This window comes from Watersipora subatra, chromosome 7 (genome assembly GCF_963576615.1).
Source record: "Watersipora subatra chromosome 7, tzWatSuba1.1, whole genome shotgun sequence".
NCBI lineage: Eukaryota > Metazoa > Bryozoa > Gymnolaemata > Cheilostomatida > Watersiporidae > Watersipora > Watersipora subatra.
In genome coordinates, this window is record NC_088714.1 from 6,790,132 (window position 1) to 6,808,669 (window position 18,538).

The 18,538-nt window shown below is 37.7% G+C and overlaps 1 protein-coding gene across 2 annotated transcripts in view; it reads left to right on the top strand.

Moving 5' to 3' along the window:
* Positions 1–10,459, top strand: part of LOC137399762 (uncharacterized protein HI_0077-like) — a 29,770-nt gene extending 19,311 nt beyond the window's left edge. Inside the window, exons 10-11 of one of the 2 annotated variants that reach the window (XM_068085981.1) lie at positions 6,817–6,990; positions 9,872–10,459. In XM_068085981.1, the coding sequence (XP_067942082.1) occupies positions 6,817–6,990 (174 nt within the window). In that variant the 3' untranslated portion in view covers positions 9,872–10,459. The remainder of the gene's footprint in view (positions 1–6,816; positions 6,991–9,871) is intronic. The other variant, XM_068085980.1, reaches the window with a different exon arrangement.
* Positions 10,460–18,538: the final 8,079 nt, after the last annotated feature.

The following is an 18,538-nucleotide window of genomic DNA, read 5'->3' on the forward strand; positions in this document are numbered from 1 at the left end:
GGAGGTGTTGGTCTCTCTCCCAAACATAGTCTGTGTTCACACTTTTCTCATCTTCTTCTTTTCTCTCTTCTCATCTATAATGAGTAGGTTTCTTCATTCTAGAGTTGAATGCAGTCGCATGATATCATGGTTGCAATGGAAAGCTGTTGGACAGGCCCTAATCTCATGTTCTTCTGTTTTTATGTCAACATTCCCTAATAAAATCTTTTCTAGAATTTTGGTTGCCGTGAACGGAGGTTCCTTGTTAGCCCGTTAGATATCAACTGGTGGTAAGAGCCGCCACCAATAGCGATAGACTGTTGTTCATCTGGGTCACACCGACAGCACATTCCTGACTAAGCAACTCATTTCACAACTTCTTATTACTAAGGCCACTAATAAATTTGTGAGTTCTATGAGTGACATAGAGCTGTTCTTCTTGAAATTTAGGCGTTGCGGGTCAATACATAATACTGAGGGGTCTGTTTCCTCTTGTAATAACAGTGGCATTATTGGTGCTATTCCTTCTACCTACTAATAATTCAGTCTTTTGGTCGAGTTTATGAACTGGAAATGGCGACTGGTCATCAACAAAACTACTTTATGATCTACAAAGCTGTCGTGTGTACTATTATATTCTTCACTGGGGATGCAGCTATTCAAGCAATTGTCCGATGGCTTCTTCCGTGGATTACGCTGATGTGGACCAGTCTTGAGTAGGCCGTGTAGCAATGGTAATGGTTGAATTATAGTGGTACGTTGGTAGCCCGTTCTCTTTCTATATACATTGTAGTCAGGCAGATCAGACTTAACCAAATGTTGTTTTTAAGTTGTTAATGTTTCTTAATTAACCACATTTCATGGCTGACCTTGCCAAATACAGCAATGTTGATCACTGGGCATTGAAAGATATGAAATAATTCAGTCTCAGTTTCCTGCCGCTTTCTTGGCCTTTGTTGACCATTCATATGTCAACAGATTGAACAGCATTATTTCTGGCTAGTCTCTTGGCGGGGTGTGACATAGGCGGCTCGCGCTCGCAATGTTGTCTTGTGTTCATGATTTTCAGCATTGGTTTCATTGCATAGCCCTTCCTAAGTGTTAATGCTGCAAAATTGTATATATTTATTTTCTATAATATTTATTCCCCATTATGTTAGCTTGTAGATATATTTTCTTAATATTGTAGGTAGTGTTTTGTTTCTAGAGCAGAGTAAAAGTATTAAACTTTTTGTAAAAAGGCTTTCCCTTGTCCACCAAATTGGTTGTCGATTTACAGTTTCAAGTGAATTAGTGTTGACTACTGAGACACCCTTGTGTCTATCTTCATGAAAAGCGTGACAGTATTGCCTTCATTTGCTTAGGGTATCAAGGTCATGTCATATTGGTTACAAAGGTTGTGTCATATTGGTTACCAAGGTCTTGTCATATTAGTTACCAATGTCATGTCATATTGGTTACCAAGGTCTTGTCATATTGGTTACCAAGGTCTTGTCATATTGGTTACCAAGGTCATGTCATATTGGTTACCAAGGTCTTGTCATATTGGTTACCAAGGTCTTGTCATATTAGTTACCAATGTCATGTCATATTGGTTACCAAGGTCATGTCATATTGGTTACCATGGCCTTGTCATATTGGTTACCAAAGTCATGTCATATTGGTTACCATGGCCTTGTCATATTGGTTACCAAGGTCATGTCATATTAGTTACCAAGGTCTTGTCATATTGGCTACCAAGGTTGTGTCATATTGGTTACCAAGGTCTTGTCATATTGGTTACCAAGGTCATGTCATATTGGTTACCAATGTCATGTCATATTGGTTACCAAGGTCACGTCATATTGGTTACCATGGTCTTGCCATATTGGTTACCAAGGTTGTGTCATATTAGTTACCAAGGTCATGTCATATTGGTTACCAATGTCATGTCATAATGGTTACCAAGGTTGTGTCATATTAGTTCCCAAGGTCTTGCTATATTGTAAGTCCAGGTTTGGTCATATTGGGTTTGCTATATTGAATGTCAAAGTTATGTCAAATTGACTTGCTTAAAACCTTGGTAATGTAACTAATGAATGAATCTGCTCACATAACATCGTCTCCTACGCTTTTTGGTAGTTATGGTCATATGATCATTGATGTTTTTTTCTGTTGACGTCCAATTTTAGCACTTTTCTATACTCTGGCTATAATAGGTTTAGCGCCGTTTTTGTAAGTGAAAGTCATTACCACAACTCGTTATTTGATGTTGAAAGCATATATTTCTGAACATGTTCTAGTATGAGAGTTTCTGTTCAACCTCATTTTTTATTCACCAGAACTAGAAGTCTCTAAGAGCTCCTAGTACAACGTTTTCATGAAATTGTTCAGTCTTACAAACTCAAAGTGAGCTGATATACTACAACTGTTCTCCATGATTATGAACTAAAACCTCTATCTCCAAAGATGCCTCATGGGCTTTTACTGTTTCCATACAGCGATAGTGTAGTGAAGCTGGGTGTGACAGCGCCGAGGCACTACGCTAGGTCAGCAAGCGTATCATGTGTCCGTAGGGCGCCAGAGCAGCAGTTGTGCGGCGCCTCATGTCAAGGTTGTATCTTAAGAGGTTTCAAATAAAAACATAGATTAGAGCGTGTCAATAACAAGAATTCCTCAATGTGAAGCAAGAGGAAAGCAAGATCTATGATCACGCACAAGTTCGACGCTGTTGATCTTTAAGGCTATTTCCATGGCGTAACGATGGCGCATTACACGAGTGTTTCACTTCCAAACAGCAACACCGAATGGTGAAATATTGAGAGGCTGTTTCCATGATGGCATTGCAGCGCCATACGGGGCTGTGTCGCTATGCTATTGCCATAGAAAAACTCAGTAATTTGAGAGATCAGGCTAGAGCTTTGGTTGTGCAATCAGTGGCCATAATAGCATAAGAGAGCTGGTTGAACAGCATTATTCAATATACCCATCTATTAGACTTAACGAAATCAATTTGTTTCAGATATATTTGTGGCATATACATGAACATTAATCTCAGATCCATTCCATCACTGTTTCTATTTTTTCAAGTTTTAATGTTTAACATTGATTTCAAATGATCAAATCCAGTGTATTTTAGACCACTGATGCATCATCAAGGTTGATATTAGTTCAGAGAGCTGAAACTTTGATCAATCTGTGTATGGCAGGCCTAAGCCTATTCAGCTATTGCTCATCAACTTCTATCTCATTCTTATTACATGCGAATGGTATTCAGTCTGAATAGGGCTTTAGACGGTACAGATATAGTGATGGGATGTTGTGTGCATTCAAGTCCATGTTGAAAACTAGTCGTTCAACTCATTTAGTCTTGACTTGTAAAATGTAGTCGTACATAGATGCATATGTCACATTCATGTAGGAAGGCTAGCCAGGACTTGGAGCATAGCCCATTATCAAAGACATCTATGCTAGACCTCTAGCATAGACCTCTTGCACAGACCTCTAGCATAGACCTCCTGCATAGACCTTTAGCATAGACCTCTAGTATAGACCTCTAGCATAGATGCTAGTTAGATCTGTACCATAAGCATTGCAGGCTATTTTCATTCCTCCCACAAATGTAAACTCATCAACTAGTAGGCCTAACTAACTAAGATTAACTAACTAGTTAATCTTGACACCTGATCATGTATGGTACCTGTTCCTATGTGTCACTTTTGTTGTAGTACTTGACTTTATGCCCTAATGTATTAACATACCTATTTTATACATTTGTTCACTCAGTTGAATGGATTTATGTTTTATATTGCATTTAAGCATAGTAGTATATATGCGTATATACATATATGCATACTACACGTACAACTGGAGTTGTGGGTTGTAAATATCGTAAAAAGGTTCCACATGCATGTTTTTAGAAGCGAGTTTCCTTGCTATTGCATCGTTACACTTTTATCACCTACAACACACAGGCACCTTGCTACTTTTGATCCGTCTGGTACAGCGATTAGTTATAGAGACGTCTCCGTGTACCTATGTTAGGCGAGGAACAGCATTTTGATGTGTCATTGGCTACAGAAAATAGAGTATGCATAGAAATATTCCATCCACAGTGCTTCATGTATAGTCTCTATATTTCTATAATGCTCATGCTGGTGGTATAGCATCTAGTGAAGTCTCTTGTTTAAGGGTATTTTCATTAATGCTTTGATAGTTTTAGTCGCAAAAAGGAATTTCACATAGGCTGACATCACTTTGGATAATATACTAAAACTAGTGCGTTTGTTGCTGACATAATCAGCCAATGAGATAAGAACAATGCAAATAAGCTCCAAGCAAGCAGAATTATGTTGAAGCCGCATTTAGTTGCTGAGACCATTAAAAAGATGTGTTGAAGCTGGCTGCGCTTGCTCTCTGCCAAACATGAACTTAAGACTTGGCTACACACTGATGAAATTTGCCTGGCCGTCACGTAGTGTTTATATGTTTGCTGTGGCTACACAGACCAACACTTCTAAAGGGTGTGTCTACATGGAAAATTGAGTGAAATATGAGAAAAGCTCGAGTCATGAGACGACTGGCGTTCTTGCTGGATTTTTTTTATCGCTATTGAAGTATCAGCAGCATAATTATTGTCTAATATGAACCATCGTCAGTTTGTGATAGCGATAAAGTTTGTGCAACTGCTTGAAGTGTTATACTTTTGCTCAAGAAATGAACACCACGCTTTATTGGTCAGAATAACTGAGTACAGACATACTGAGTGTTTGTAACACGAATCAAACCGTAGAAAAACAAATTTGGTTTGATTACCTAAAGAATATCCTACAAGGTTTCATGAACAATTCCAATTCACGCAAGTTACCTTAAACCATAACCGTCACGCACAACTTTTATCATATTTGCTAGGTAAATCAGACACGCTGATTCCGATTTTGTACTCAAAATAAAGATTAGTCCACTAACTTTCAGAGTAATGAAGGCTTTTTTACAGCGTTTTAATATCGGTCTCGAAAACAACACGATCGGCACAACAAGCTCCGCCTATAAATACGTGACGTAACCTAGCTTTTTAGGAACAGAAGTTACGTAGGTATGTTTAGACCGATTTATAATAATATAGATGGATGTTTTAAAATCCATTAATATCTAAATTCAGCCTTAAAAATAATCTCAGTCTTTTCTGAAAGGTCGATAAGCTATTTAACATTGCATATTTAAAAAAGCGCGATAACAACGCTAGTTTGTGATAAAACCGCGCTTTTTGAGCTCATTTTTCTCAGCGTTCAGCCTATTTAAACGTCATGTAACAAGCTACGAGCAATTTTAAATAGTTTATATACCTTTCATAAAAGACTGAGATTATTTCACAGGCTGGATTTAGATAATAATGGGTTTTAAGACACCCATCTCTATTATTCTAAATCGAACTAAACATTCTTAACTTTCGCTCCTGAAAAAGCTAGGTTTCGTCACATATTTATGGGCGGAGCTTGTAGGCCTAATGCCGATTGTATCGTTTTCGAAACGGATATTGAAACACTTTGAAAACGCCTAAATGACTTTGAGGGTTAGTGGACCAATCTTTATTTTGAGTAAAAAATTGGAATCAGCGTGGCTGATTTACCTAGAAACTACTATAAAAGTTGTATGTGACAGTTAAAGTTTAACATGTCTATTACAAATGGTAATATATTTGTCCTATGAATGGTTGTTTGTGTGATGCCCTTTTGTCATTGTCCGTTGAAACCGAATCTTCGATAAGTAAAATGGAAATAAGATTATGTTTGTTAGAATCAACTATTTCAACCAATTACTGAGGCCTCAGTTTTTCTTCTGATGTAGCTCAGCATGTTTATTTTGGCTCGCTGGATACACAAAAAACTCCTTTTGTCGGTACGTACGTATAGCCATGCCTTTTATAGCCGGAAAGCAATTAATCAAAACTGGAGTGAAGCCGTTACATGATTCTCCATTTCACTTTTTCATTCTTAGGTGATGGTCTAAAGTATGACTTTGGCAGTCATTTTCTTAACTCTTTCACTACTGTGCTAAATTCGTTATTCTGACCAAATTAATTCGAACGTATTTTTGAAAAATTGATATACTGCTAGTATTTAAGCGAAATCTCGATAATCAAAACAGATCTCGTTTTACTGTAAAATGCATCTTATTCAGAACAAAATTTTCTACAAGATAAGGATAAAATTGTTTAGTGAATCTCACCCTCGCAAAATTTCTGATGCTTTCTTTTCATTGAACGATTGCGGTGAGTTTCTTATTGCCATGACGATAACGATCTAGTTTTCCCATTTTGAAAAATAATTCGCAATGGAATTGCTGTGTCAAAAGATTTTCGATTGGTTGCTTGTGATTGGCAACAGGTTGTTTCGTTGAAGACGAAATTTGTTTGGTCTAGCTTATGTGTAGGCTTTCTAATGAAAAAAGAAACCCTATTACTAAGCCGATACATCGGCTTACGGTCTGTACTTCTGTTACCGCGAAAGCCGATACATCGGCTTACTGTGGCGAAAGAGTTGAGCATTGCGCATCTATAAAGCAAGTTGTTTGGTGGACTCGTTACACCTACTAGTATCACTCGCTGATTCTTCTTTAAGCGTTTTGTAATCCTATTGATGTAGTCACACCTACACTCTTTTTCTTCTCAGCTCCATTCACCCTCCTCAAGCAACTTCTAGGTCTTTCTGAGTCAAGCGATTTTCCAACAACCACACTAGGCAATGAAATTAATATTTAGTGCTGTAAACTTAGCAGTTGTCTGTTTCCTTAGTTAAGTTCATGCGTATTTCAATCTTCTTTTGTTACCTTTGCTGACTATGTTTTATTGATTGATAGTGGTATGAGCCATTGACAAAGGCAGCAAGCGCAGGGGTGAAAGAAACAGCGACACCAGGAATGACAAAGGCAGCAAGTATTGGTAATAAGATGACAGCATGCTCCGGAATGTCAAAGGCGGAGAGCATTGGAATCACTCACAAGCTCTCACAAGGTAGCGAAGATGACATCTAGGTACCGTTCCTAAGGCATTGATATCTCTCATACAATCAGCTGAGACCGTCTCAGTTGCTATCATGTCAACTTGCTGGTCTTGGGGGCAATTTGAATGTAACTGACCAGCTCTAAACAGATGGCCAATACTTCATTGTCGAGACAAGATTAGATTGCGTATATTCATTGTGGAGGGGGTTTGTCATTCTCGTACACACTCGGGTCGTATAATATCAATATGCGACCGGCATTGTTACCTTTGAATTACTTTCAAATGCAGGCTCAATCAACATCTTGACAATAACTGTAATTGGCACGCGTGGTATCGCTTAGCTCACCTCCCCTCAAACGCGTGTGTTCAGGCCTAGAACACCTCCCCCTCCGCGTCTATTCCAAAGTATTTCTATAGCCCAGGCTTTGTGGAAGTCAAGCTTCTAAGTGGGATTAGATGGGGTGATGCTGATGAGAAGTTCGAAGCTTTCTGTGCTCTTACATTTGTGAGCATCTCTATTCATTATAATCTCATGCTTAAGGTTCAAGGTCAAAGCTCGTCGTCATAACATGTGGGGATTTATAGCAATTGCACTCAATCTATTTAGGATGTACGTTTAAGTCGTCTGGTGAACCCATATTCACATGGGTATGATTTGGTTTTCAGTCACACTAGTCAAAGAACATGGGAACACAGACTAATAGAAAGGTCTCATTGGCCTTAGGTCTGATGATCTAGTTGAAGCCTTGTTACTTTGGTGTTAACTGGGCAAGGGCTGTGTTAACTCGTTGCAATGGCTGATGCACCTCAGTCGTATAGCTGATGGACCCCTGGTGTTTAGCTGGGGAACCTCTGGTGTATAACTGGATGACCTCAATTGTATAGCTGATGGACCTCTGGTGTATAGAGGGGGGGACCTCTGGTGTATAGCTTGGGACCTCTATTGTATAGTTGGGGAACCTCTGGTTTATGGCTGATGGACCTCTGCTGTATAGCTGGGGACCTCTAATGTATAGTTTGTGGACCTCTGGTGTACAGCTGGGGAACCTCTGGTGTATAGCTGGTGGACCTCTGGTATAAAGGTGGTAGACTTCAGGTGTAAAGGTGGTAGACTTCAGGTGTATAGCTGGTGGATTTCTGGTGTATAGCTGGTGGACCTCTGGTGTTTAGGTGGTAGACCTCAGGTGTATAGCTGGTGGGCCTCTTACGACCTTAGATTCTGACCTTTTTAACATGATGAGAGGTCTAGGGAATGAAACCTATAAGTACAGTGAAATATGCTGCTCTAGGTTCTGTTGTGTCATAAGCCCATTTAGCGCACATTCTAATACTAATTTCCTGATATCAACAAGGAGTTTAAATTTAGGCATCGATCGGTCAATTAATCTAATGGGAATGACTTGGCTTTTTAACATATATGAAGTTGCATTTGCACATGTACATGTTTGTATGTACATGTACATGTTTGTTTCAAACGATATTTCGTTTGAAAATATTGCTACTGGTTTAACCAATGTGAGTTCAAGATCCTCTCTGATTGTTCCATCCACACGCAACTCGCCAGCCCCATGTAGCGCGTAGTAGGCTTTTTAACGATTAGCATGCGACCGTGGTATCTAGTGAAAACAGAGCTCATTGCTCAAATCTGTACTGTTTTTGTTGCTATCTCTATCAACATATTTTAGCATCGAACAGTTTTTTGTGCATATGACAAGTTTCGAAAACGGTGTCATACGTTATACTTGCCTAAAAACAGTTACTCAGGCTTTCTGTTGATATGCAGCTTTTGTTAAGACAATTGGGTGGGATGATAAGCGCTGTATGGCGTAGTGTCCAAAGATCCTATGCAATTTATTGGGCTAGTGTGAAAGTGTACTAATTGAAGTTTTGCTATGACACTAGGTGTTACGCAATATGAAATGCACCTACAGGTACTTGTACTAGCTATGAGAGAGCTAGTAACAGTGATGCCAATTTTCCCTGAAAATTGTACGATGCCTCAGTATCATACAATTTTCAGGTAATTTCAGTTACAGTTACAACTTTCCCTAAAAACTGAAAAGTCAATTCCCTTATAAACTGATACTATTCCTAGTTTTAGTATACTAATTGCTCAAAACTTAGCTTGACATCGGTCTAGTACTGGTCCAACCTCGACTTACGATCAACCAGCTATACATAGGAATATTTTTGTCATATAGCAATGAATCTGAGCAAATATTGGTTTCCGCATATGAAGGAATTTCCAACATACGACGTGTGAAATGTTTTGAATCAGTACTGTTTTGTAGTCGACATTAATAGAGTTGGTTAAAATGAAAAATGAAACTTTTTTAGAGGTAAGTAAGTCATACCACATATTTTCGTCGCTCATTTTAGCCCGAAACCCATGCATAACTCCGCTTACTCTTACTGGTAGCCCTACATGCACTATTAATTCAGTTTTTTTATGCAGTTTTGCTATTTTTTTGTAATTTGTTAAAGACCTATATATGTATTGATTAGAAGCATTTTTAACAGTTTCCATCTCTGGGACATATTTGACTAATTAGGATCAGCTCTACGAGTATTCGCTCCAACATTTGAGTGTTTCGACATTCGAAGAAAATATTGATACTGACTTCAGCGGATGCTTAACCATAGATAATTGTAATCAATTCAGTCATTGAGAATATCCTCGGTTTTACCTTGAGAAGTCTCTTATCTTTGTCTTGCATTTTTCAATACCATTATATGAGTGCAGTTTGATTTGTAAGTTTGATTAATATTTAAAATAATCACGTCACACGTATGTCACACGGTCCATCCAAATCATAGCAATAATTTGGATGGACCATATGACATACTTGAAGCTTTCATTCAACCTGTTGCGGTAGCATGAGGGAAATGTGTATATGTGATTGTTTGCAGTCAGGAGGCATCACACTCAGCTATGGATGAGAGAGTCTCATAGATATCTGCATAAACTTATCAGATGTCTGCCCTAGTTGACAGCATCATTCACCCTCGGCACCTCAACTCACCTGTTGCACTCTGCCACTACCGCTTCTGCTATCTAGAAAAGCACAGCTTGCAAAATCTAGAGATTGTTTGCACAAGTGAGGCAAGCTTCATGGACAACGCAAACACGATTGCTATTACAAACACCTCACTTATGCTTGTATTTAAATGTTCAGCTGACCCAAGCTATGTACTGCTTGAAAACGCATAAACTATGTTTGCACCCTTACGTATTATGTATGTACAGTCGGTTTGTGTATGTTTAGTGATTTGAAATTTAGTCGTATATCAAGAATTTAAATTTTCTTCTGATGTCAATGGTTAAAGCTTTGCCGATGGCGTGTATTCAAAAGCTCATAGTATGCCAGTTTTAAATTATAGTAGAATGTGTGAATGTGCGGACGCCTTTACCTATCACATGCACACATAACGATGGGTTACCCAATTATGTCTTCTATATCGATGCTAGCATGCTGCTGTATATCGTCTCACCTTGATGCAGTCTATATATTATGTTATATATCAGGTATAAACTTAAATGAGAATAATATTTAAATTTTGTAATAAAGGATTCAATTATTGTATTATGCAATGATATGATGATAACACTGATATATATCCAGACTAAATGCAGCACGAAGAATTTCAGCAAAAGTAGTTTTTGACTTAGAAGTCTATGCTCGAGTCGATGGTTAATTTAAACAAATGCTATAGATGTATTTCCTTAATTCCTGTAAAGATGCCACTAATGTAGGCAGGACCCCAACAATCATCTCGATTTCAGCATGAACGGGTAGGAAAAAAATGGCTAATCGTAACACTAGCATAAAAAAGCTGCCAGCTCCCCCGACCTAGATGTTGCTATAAATCTCATATCTTTAGAATAAGCGTGCCATTGTCGAGAATGGCTTGTTTCACAACCATAACTATTCCCTGTTTCGTTTTGTAACAAAACAACTTGAATTGTACAGCAATTGAATAGAAAAGTTGTTAGTTAGTTGTTTGAGACGAATGCTAATTAGTTTTTGTAATCAGCCAGTCATTACGAGCACTCCGTTAACTTGGTTACTAGCTGTATCTCATTGTGCTGTGTTTGTAAACTCCACCTAGGTAACCTGCTTGGCTTGTCACTACCGCACACCTGCTTGGCTTGTCACAGCTCATTTGTTTCCATTACATACCTTTGTTCAAAACTGTAAACCTTTTTAGTTTGAATCTCTTGCAAGTTTTGTTTTCTGTTTAAAAAATCGAACTAATAATAATAGTAATACGATATTAGGTAAGCCCAACTTGATTAATGATTCGCAAGTAGAATGCCTACCCGCTGTCTCAAAATGCCTCAGGTTTATGGAAGAGCGTGTCCTTGTGTGATTCTTCCAGATGCTTGGTAATCAAAAATATCAATCTAGGATTTAATCAATATAAGTAGCTCGGGATTATCCCTTCAGGCACCTTCAGCCACTCAACATATCTGTGAGCTCACTATTCTCTCCTCTCGATTAAACTATAAAATATAAACATTTGTTCAAAACACAGATTTGAATGAAAATACTTTTAACGATTACATAAAAATCAACATGCACTTCGATTTTCATCTTGCAAGATATCTTTATTCCACTTAGACTGATTATGTGTAACTTTGTGAGGATGGCAGGAAAGTGTTGCCAGTTATTTGGAATATTATCTCGCACACCTTTCTCTTTGAACGAGATTATCAGCGAGGATGTCAGAGTTATTCTCTCAAAGTTATTAACAATTCCTGGCTATTCTCATTATCATCCAACTCTGACATTTCTGTTTGACCAGCTCTAGAGCATCATATGTACAACGCCTGTTATTTTATAACCACTCACTATCATGGCTGATTATGATAACTTTCTCTTGCGGGTAAGTTTCGTAACAGAAAAGGTGGACAACTTCAAATAAAAAATTAAGCAAGTTTGTGGCATGCTTGCTATAGTAAGTGGCTTTAGCAGAGTTTGTGCTGCCCTATCTATAGAACAGAAGTTTTATTACATGTAATGTCTACTAACTCTGAACCAACTTATATGGTGTGTAGTTGCAGCAAACCAACATTAGGCCGCTGCTATTCAGTACATAAATGTTGTTAACATGTGCAATGATGCTGTTAGTCAGTAAATAGTGGCTGTTAGCCAGTACAAAGAAACTTAACCAGTACACCGATTTTGTTAACCAGAACATAGATACCGCTAACCAGAACACATTTTGTTAACAAGAATACAGACACTGTTAACCAGCATTAAATGGTTGTTACTAATATACAGCTACCGTTAACCAGTACAAGAAAACTGTTAACCAGTACAAGGAAACTGTTGACCAGTACAGGAAACTGTTAACCAGTACAAGGAAACTTAGCCAGTACAAGGAAACTGTTAACCAGCATACAGAGGCTGTTAACGAGTACACAGAAACAGTTGGCCAGCACAAGACAACTGTTAACCAGTACAAGGAAACTGTTAACCAGCACACAGAGGTTGTTAACTAGTACAGGAGGTTAATAGCCGCTGGACGGGTGCTGTCAGCTAGTGCGCTGCTGCTAATCAGTTCACAGATGCTGCTAAGCTACTATCATTATCAATTGAATTTGACAAATATTTGTATAAACATAAATGCGCCTACTATCAATTTTTTAATGTGAAGAAATCATGAGCATGTCGTTGCCAGCAGCAGTCAAACGTATTTATACCGCTGTTACATTTCCTACTACATATACTAAAAGCCTCATCTCCGCACAGCGTTAGCTCTGGTCGAGCTGCTTATTAGTGGTCTAGTAACAAGTTGTCATAGTCACAGCATCTTTCTCCAAAGATTTTATTTATAGTTTGCGGACTGTCTGGTTGGGGATATGCCAGACCAGCCAAGTAATCTCTCTATAGATAAGCTCAAATGTCATGCCTTCCATTTTATTGTCATCAAGCGTCATTGGCAGGTCTGTTTCAGCGCAGCGTATCGCTTGGCAATCAAGCTCATGCTTTTGAAAAACCAATTTAAATCACTGTACTGGCATTTGTTTGAACTTCGAGTTTCAATAGGAGCGAAACAAAGCGCTGCAAAGCTAAGTTGAAGTATATATAACATAGAGTACGGTGTCCACTGATCACTCGGTGTCAACGTTTATACCAGCTCTCACATCCATGCTTTCCTCATCTCCTCTTTACTTACCTCTCCAGGTAAATATCGTTATTATGACTTACTGTGCAGATGCTAGGAGCTAGTCTGTTTGCATTACTAACCCATGTTCATCTAGTTATTAGTTTAATTGAGAGACAAAACTATTTCATTTTAACAATGAAGACGGAAAGTTTGGCGTGTAGAACATTTTTTCAACCTTTCGCTTTCAACTGCATATTTTATAGCCGCCGAAGAATTTATGCATAGATCCTTACTGTTCTATCGGGAAGGCTTTAATTTTTGTAGAGTATCTATGCCAAAAGGTTCTTGGGTGTTTAGCCCTATGAACGATGGCAAAAAGAAAGACTACTTGAGCCTAGGATTGAGTGAATAGTGTCTATTGACCTATTGACCTCCAAGTTAGCTGTGATTCGGTGCAACTTTCTTGAGTTTATTTGAAATTGCACCCAGTCCCGGCCTGCTTAGCAGGATTTTTGTTCAACTTCTGTATCACAAATCCTAATTCTGTCACTACTCGGAGCTACAGTAAGACAACTTCACGGTATAATTAGCTTTCTGGACAACATTTGGAGAAGTTGGAAACCAAAGTGGTAAAGTTTTTTTCATTTTTCAAGTTCCAAGCTAAGCATTGTGGGGATATTTCATATGTATCATAAAAGTAAGTAAATATGCTTAGGAGCTTGAAGGGGTCACACGAAGGTGAGATTAAATCTCTAAGGTCATATTAAGGTGAGATTGAATCTTTAAGCGAGAAGAAAGGCTAGTTGTGCTAGATGTAACTTTGTCTGATCAGAATCAAGTTTTAAATGAGTTGCTGTACGCAAGGTTTTTGTAAACTCTCAATTTCTCAAGTCGTTCAGAAGTTGTTGTTACAATTGCACAACACTTGCGCATTGTCAGTGCGTATTAGAGCTGCTTGCTTTTTTAGGTAACGCAAAACTAAGTCTTTGTGTACCATGGATAATCATTGTCTCTGATAAATTTACAGCGTTTCAACCTTGCGCATGCCTGTGTGATCGGTAAAAAAACGTATGTGTACATTTGTAGACTGCAATCGCTTTGATAATGTCCTGCAATTCTATAAAGAAAAACAAAGGTATGGTTTGGAGTTTCTAATTTGATCAAAGTATTGACAGTGGAACAGCGGCTGTTTACTCTGCCCATACCTTCCTTCAATCCTTACTAAACTTTGTTTTTACGCAAAGGCTCGCTCTTTAATATTTAAATCTAACAACGCTTAATAGTTGACTCGTAGCCTAGCAACAGGACAATGGTTGACTTTTCAAACGCTGGCTTGGCATAGCTTAGACGTATTATAGCCGAAGACTACTAGAGGCTTGTATTATCAGCTCTCAATGCTCTGTATTATTAACCCGTTGCTATACTTGAGCTAGTCTCAAGTTCATGTTATTGTGGCAGCCCTGCTTGCAGCAGCCTGGCAGCGGCCCAAGTGACGCGAGATCAGCTAGTTATTGTTATTAGTGAGTACAATGCAGCGGGCAGTATTGATAGTATCAGTATGTTAGTATCAGCGTGAATGCAGTGGCTCCCTTTGTACCTGTATCTTCTGTCATGATCTATACGGGTGTGGGGGGAATATTTCATGTGTCTCTTTGAAGAGTTACTAACCTTGAAACATTTTATGCCCGAAGCTACAAAGGTTTCTAGAACTATCTTTTTAAAGTTGTTTTAAAATATGGATTGGTGTCTGTACACATTTAAATGAAATAATGGCTAGCAACTGCGAAAGGTGTGTTCTATCTCTAAAACAAGTAAAACAAGTAGGACCCTTAAACCATTTTTGGTAAAACGGCTTGTGTTTATAGCTTTATTGTATTATATAATTACGCAACCATTAACTTTCAGTTCATATCCCTAAATAAACCGAGTAGGCTATGATTAAGAATATTTTGGACATCGAACATTCATATGTGTTTTAAGCAAATTTTGTGAATATTTATGGGAAAGCAACAAACAAGCAAAAACCTGTTCATAAATTGTTGGGTTACCTTGCGAAAGGCTTGTGTGGGTTGGAGTTGTTTACCCTACAAACCAATGAATATTCTTCATAAAAGAAGCTGAGATTTAAAGCATTCAGTCATGATATAATAAAAGCAGAGGATGAATTCCATAAATGTTTTCATGTTGCAAATATATCATAGTCTGCTGCAAATATATCTTACTGTTATATTCAGCTTCAAAATTCTTTTTGCACTGGAGGCCTTTTGTAAACTACTATGGCTAACATTCTGCGTTGTGAAAAAAGCAAAGTATTGAAACCGTTCAAGTTTGAGAAACTTCGTCATCTTATCTCACCCTATGCAAATAAAATATTTTATATTTGTTGGTGTTATATTTTATATTTCGAACAATTCTAACCACTTGAAAAAACAGGTTTTATTACCTCATAAGCCACCAGGACGGTCAAAGTGAAGTGACTATTTCCATACTGATAACGATATATCATGCTGACTCAGGATACAATCAAATTTGTAGATAAAGCTGCCTTCATAAATACAAAAATAAACATAATATAATAATAAATAATACTGTCAGCCACATCAACTTTAACACATTATCTAGTTCTGCAAATGTTACCCACAAACTATTGCAAGCAAATATTTACTAGTAACAATTATAAGGTAGGTTGTTATGTTGAATGTTCACATATCAGAAGCCAAAAACAACTTTTGAGAGGAAACTGAAAATAAAGTAATGCGAATCGACTAATACACTTAAAATTCATTTAATTCTCAGACATCTTTTTAAAAGCTTTTTATATGCCTTCCGATGCTTGTTGTTCATGATGGCATAGAGGAGGAGATTGAAAGCAGAGTTGAAGTAGACAAAAGTAACCTCTATTCTGTATGAATATGCTGGTAGGAGGCCATCTACATCCCTGATGTACTGAATTAGCATGGGAGCCCAGCAGATCCACAGCAATACATAGATAGTTATCATGTTGGCTATAGCCATGCAGAGTCGTCTCCACTGTGGTCTACGCAGCTTTGCCATTGCTCTTGATGTGCGCCACTTTATTCTCGATGTAGTGCTGATACTTCTTCGAAAAGAAAATGTGGCACTTCTCTCAAAAACCATATCTAAATTAAAACATAAATATTTGTCATTCACCACATCACTGCTTGCTTTATTAAAGTAGAGATGTTGGAGTACTTTGGTCACACAGCTTCAAGGCAGAAGATACCGTAAAATAGATCAATGCTGCAGATGAATTTCACTTTGATGCAAAGTTCATTTTTATAAAACGCTCACATGATCAAACTCAAAGTCTACTGTTTCCCTTTGCTCTCTTATTTTTTAGAAATGACACTACATCACAATTGAATATCACATCAACATCACAGAATAGACATCATACAACTACACTGACCAAATATTTATAGAAGGTTAAAGGTCAAAATCTCTACATACTAGCATTGATGTCTTCTGATAGTTTATTGAGATTAGGTTCAGAGCGGGAGAAGGTCCCACGCTTTTCTTCAATTGGTTTTAAAGGAGTTGTCTTTGGTTGCCTCCTGCTATCCGCTGAATCTGCATGTAATCAGAGAATGCTGGTTAACAACTTCGTGGCATTCACCTACAGCCACCTTTTGAGCACTCCTTTGACATTTCGCAACGATTCTATTCTCGAGTGACAAAGTTTTATTTGATTTCAATGGCCTAGACCCTTTCTCATTTAGATATAGACTTTGCTAAGGTTAGTTAATGTGATCAGTTTTACTCTGCGGTGCTAAGGCTACAAATGAAAGAATGTGAAGGTGTAAGCGTGCTACTTAAGAAATCAAGCAAGCTTTTTTATAATCACTATTCATCTCAAATTTGCTGAAGGAAAATCTCATAACTGAAAGATCAATTTTTTGACTATATTTAATGAACTTTATGATTCCAAAATAACTGCAAAACAGTGAGCAGATAGAAACCCGCTGATTTGAATTTCAGACTGACTCTGTCACTAAACACAGATTTATTGTTTATACCGATTACTGCTAGAACTAGTGCAAACTTGCATTAGTAGGCCGGATGTCGCTACTACACACATATGGTGCATTGCCCCTAATATAGAGAGCAGAAAGAATTGTTGCTTTCCTCCTTCTTAGCTACAAACCTTTTAAGAGAATGAGGAGTTTGCTTCTCTTGTCAAAGGTTGACAAACCTCTCATAAGTAGATGTCTATAAATTGGGTATGAAGGAAAACCACCCATTTCATAAAAACATTTCAATTTAAGGTGGTGACATTATTGCTAGGAAGTATTTTAACATTCAAAGAATACCAATGGAGTTGTCTTCTCTACATGTATTATTACTGGTGGACGCATTGGGGACTATTTTGGGAAGAATTTTGGGAGCTACAACAATAAAAATTATGTAGAACTGGTTTTATTGTATCAAAGTTAGATTTGCTGTGTTTTGATGACATGTTAGGGCCGTGCAAGTTGCCTCTCTTGTTATATGTAGCTGTTACTCGTTACCCTTCCTTTGGGTGATGTCTTGTTGTAACCGACTTTATTCCTCAAATAAAATTTGAAGACTCAAGTTGAAGATCATCAAAATATGATTTGAAATACTTATGAAATAGCATTTGAGAAATATTGCAAGCATCTGTGCATTTGATAAAATAGACTTAAACCAGTGCTGCTCAGTTTAAACGTTGACTTGCAACAAAATTCACATTACAGTTATTTGCTATCAAATAATTCACCATGTTCTTACTCTGCTGTTGCATGTGCAAAATATGTGAAAATGTGATTACAAGCTCTTAAAAGCTCAAAAATGAACATTTAATCGTCGCCATCACGAAGCCGCGGTAAATTGGAATCAGTTTATTTCTCTGACGTAATCAATCCATTTGGTTATTGTTTTGACACATGATGTTCTCACGTGAATTAAAAGGCCAATAAAAGGCTCAATATGAAACTTTTTGTAGCACTTGTTTATAACAAACACTTCGAGTTTTACTGAAAAGCCCGTATCAAATATAGACGCTCGCTACTTTACAGTTTTTTTCGGCTTGGTCTAATCGTCTAGTCGTAATTTGATCATTTGATCCATACTTGCTGCCAAATAGCACGGATAATTTTTTGATTATCACAGGTGACAAACAGGCTTGTCATGTTTATCAGGGAACGATATGCACTCCTTCGAGCTAAGGTTAAAAAACTAAAGGAGTTTTCACAGTAGGTTATAAGATAGTGCTGAAAGGGACAGCATTACAAAGATGATGAAATAGACGCATAAGGACAAATATAGACATGGTTTTATTGAATGCGTAAAGTGGATTTGTGAAAATATTTCGACGAATGAAGTTGCATGAAAGTGTAAACAGAAGCCATCTCGGTCAACTGCGTCCCATTTGAGCCGTTTTGGAAAGAGATTCTAATCTACGGCATTTTCGTGAAAGCGGCG